The sequence below is a fragment of the Penaeus chinensis genome, chromosome 28 (assembly GCF_019202785.1).
Source record: "Penaeus chinensis breed Huanghai No. 1 chromosome 28, ASM1920278v2, whole genome shotgun sequence".
Lineage (NCBI taxonomy): Eukaryota > Metazoa > Arthropoda > Malacostraca > Decapoda > Penaeidae > Penaeus > Penaeus chinensis.
The window spans coordinates 11,216,954-11,219,453 of record NC_061846.1 but is presented as its reverse complement, the minus strand read 5'-3'; the positions used below and the strand labels follow the sequence as shown (position 1 = coordinate 11,219,453).

The following is a 2,500-nucleotide window of genomic DNA, read 5'->3' as shown; positions in this document are numbered from 1 at the left end:
ACCCGACCCCCCCGCGCCCCGGGCTGCCCTCGCTGCCCACGCGTCCTTCTGGCCAAGGACTCCGAAGGAACAACACCAAGATACTCACCTCCTTTGGGCTTGCTCTCGGGGTAGCACACACGGAACAGGCCTTTGGTGCGGGTCCTGTAGAAGCCGCTGTTCTCGAACTCGGTGGGCGAGATGTCCGACCGCGACAGGGCCTTCTGCAGGAGGGAGAGGAAAAGGGGTTAATGGTGACGGGCAACAGACTCTACCGTGTTGATACTATGGTAAAAAAAGCTACTATATACAACGCAGGCTTACTGAGAGGTGTGACTAAATAAACCTAGTTTATGTATAGTGTTTTTTCTATACTGTATGGAATAGTTTTGATGATTCTGTAGGTCTCACGTGCATGACGTTTTACCTGGACAAGATACGTAATCATCAAAATAGTATTACATGTTTTGGATGTTACGAAACGGAGGTTTACAAGATATTTGGAGAAAAAAAGAGATTACTTCGATGGGCAGAATGGATAAAGAGAGACACAAACGAACGGATGTGGACATACACACACATATATAACGATAGGGAACACGGAAGAAGGAAAGTGTGAGAAACGGGAAGGGGTAGAGCTAATACAAAGAATGAAGGGAAAGAAAGAGAAAGAGGGAGCTAAAATAGTGAAAGAATAGAAGCGAGAATTAATAAATGGTTGAGAGAGCTGGGTGAGAGGCAGCTGCAGCCCTTTCCTAGTCGCAAGTCAGTTCCTTCCCATGTCTAGTCACACCGTTATGTGGCCAAACTTGGTTACGAGGAGGTACACCTCATGAAAACAAAAAGAGACAATTAGGAAAAAGATGAAAAAAAAGTAGAAAACTATTTTAAAGAGTAAGAAAGAAAGCAAAGAAGAAACAGGTAGTTTTGAAAGTCGTTCCTCTGTCTCGTTCCATCAGCGATATCTCACACACAAAGTCTCCTCTCTCCGCCAACAAAACGCTTATCTATGGGCAAACAAAGTGCCCTACCTCGGCCTATGCTTTCCCAGGTACAAACAAAAGCAAACACGGGAAAGTAACTAACAGTCAAAACACAAACCGGACGCGTCGCGTCCAGCGGCTGTATCTCTTACAGAGCTAAAGTTTCGAGCAAGTTTTGACAACGGAAAAGAGAAAGATAGAAAGCTGGGTCACTCATCCTTACTCGATGAAATTTACTTATAAAACATTAATATTTTTTTTATAAAGGCTAGCAAAATATAGAGTGGGTGTACACATAAACAGGCCGTTCTCAAAAGCATGATTACGCAATCACACAACAATAGCGTAAAAATGGCCCTTCACACATATGTCCAAGGAGACGCAAAGCTTATCCAAAATAATAACAATAAAATACTTATACAGCAAATGCCATGATTTTTTAAACTCCCCGATAAATGTTTGTAATCTTTCAGTTTCACACAACTTAATATATTGATATTTATAAAAAATAAAAACTTTCTCTGAAACCAAAATGTCAACCGGTGAAAGGGAATGACCTGACCTTGTTTTGTATAGCGTGACCCCAGCCAAAAGAACGCACGGCTGCCGTTCTACTAAGGTCAACCGCATAAAGAAAAATGTCAAGAAATTATTTCACGTTTCCTTTTTTTCCCTGTGCCCCACCTTTCCCCCTCCCCACCCCCCTTCCCCCTCCCTCCGGTCTACAAGCGATAGATACGGGGTTGAGAAATAACCTCAAAGCTGTACGTTTTTTCCCTCTGGTTTTCTGGACTCGGGGAAGGAGTTATGGCGAGAAGGAAGGAGAATAGGGAGAAAGAGATAAAGCGAGGATTAGAACGAGGGAAGAGGAAGAAGGGAAACGGGAGAAATAGAAGGAGGGAAGGGGGAGGAATGAAGGGAGATCGACGGAGAGGAAAAGAGGAAAAACTTCACCAAAATGAAAAGAGATATCATTTCGCTATAAAATCCGTCCTTTTTCGTTGGCACTCAAGACCAAATTCGACTGACATCTTAAACAAAAATAATAATAAATTTCAGCTTCCTAAGACTTACCTATGACTAGGCCTATGGTCAGCATTCCATCTATTGTTTACCTATTACTTTACCGGTTCATTACTTTTCCTCCACGCCCTTTCCCCACACACGAAACAGGACGTCGAGGAGGAGATGAAAGGCAAGCGTCCCTCTACAAGGACTATAATCTTTCCATGCCATCGGCCCCGTTACCCCTCCCCCCCCCCCCCCCTTTCCCTCATCCCTCATCCCCATGTCGCTACCTCTCTTTTCTCCACGCTCTTACCTGTCTCGCCTCCTCCCTTTCTCCTTCCCCTCTTGCCCCCCCCCCCCACTCCTTTCCTGCTTTCCCCCTCATCTTTCCGTCTCTTCCCCCCCCCCCCCTTCGTATCTCGAGGCCATACACCGTAATCTCGCCCCCCTCCCCACCTCCTCTCCGCCCCCTTCCCCCTTGGCCATCGTGTGGTCTATTATTAAGTCCCTTATATTCCCATATTTTCTTT

The 2,500-nt window shown here is 45.2% G+C and overlaps 1 protein-coding gene across 2 annotated transcripts in view; it reads right to left on the bottom strand.

Moving 5' to 3' along the window:
- LOC125039885 overlaps nt 1-2,500 on the bottom strand; it is a 75,051-nt gene that overhangs the window by 66,806 nt on the left and 5,745 nt on the right. For both annotated transcript variants that reach the window (XM_047634233.1, XM_047634232.1), the window contains exon 2: nt 89-203. In XM_047634233.1, coding sequence (XP_047490189.1) covers nt 89-203 — 115 coding nt within the window. The remainder of the gene's footprint in view (nt 1-88; nt 204-2,500) is intronic.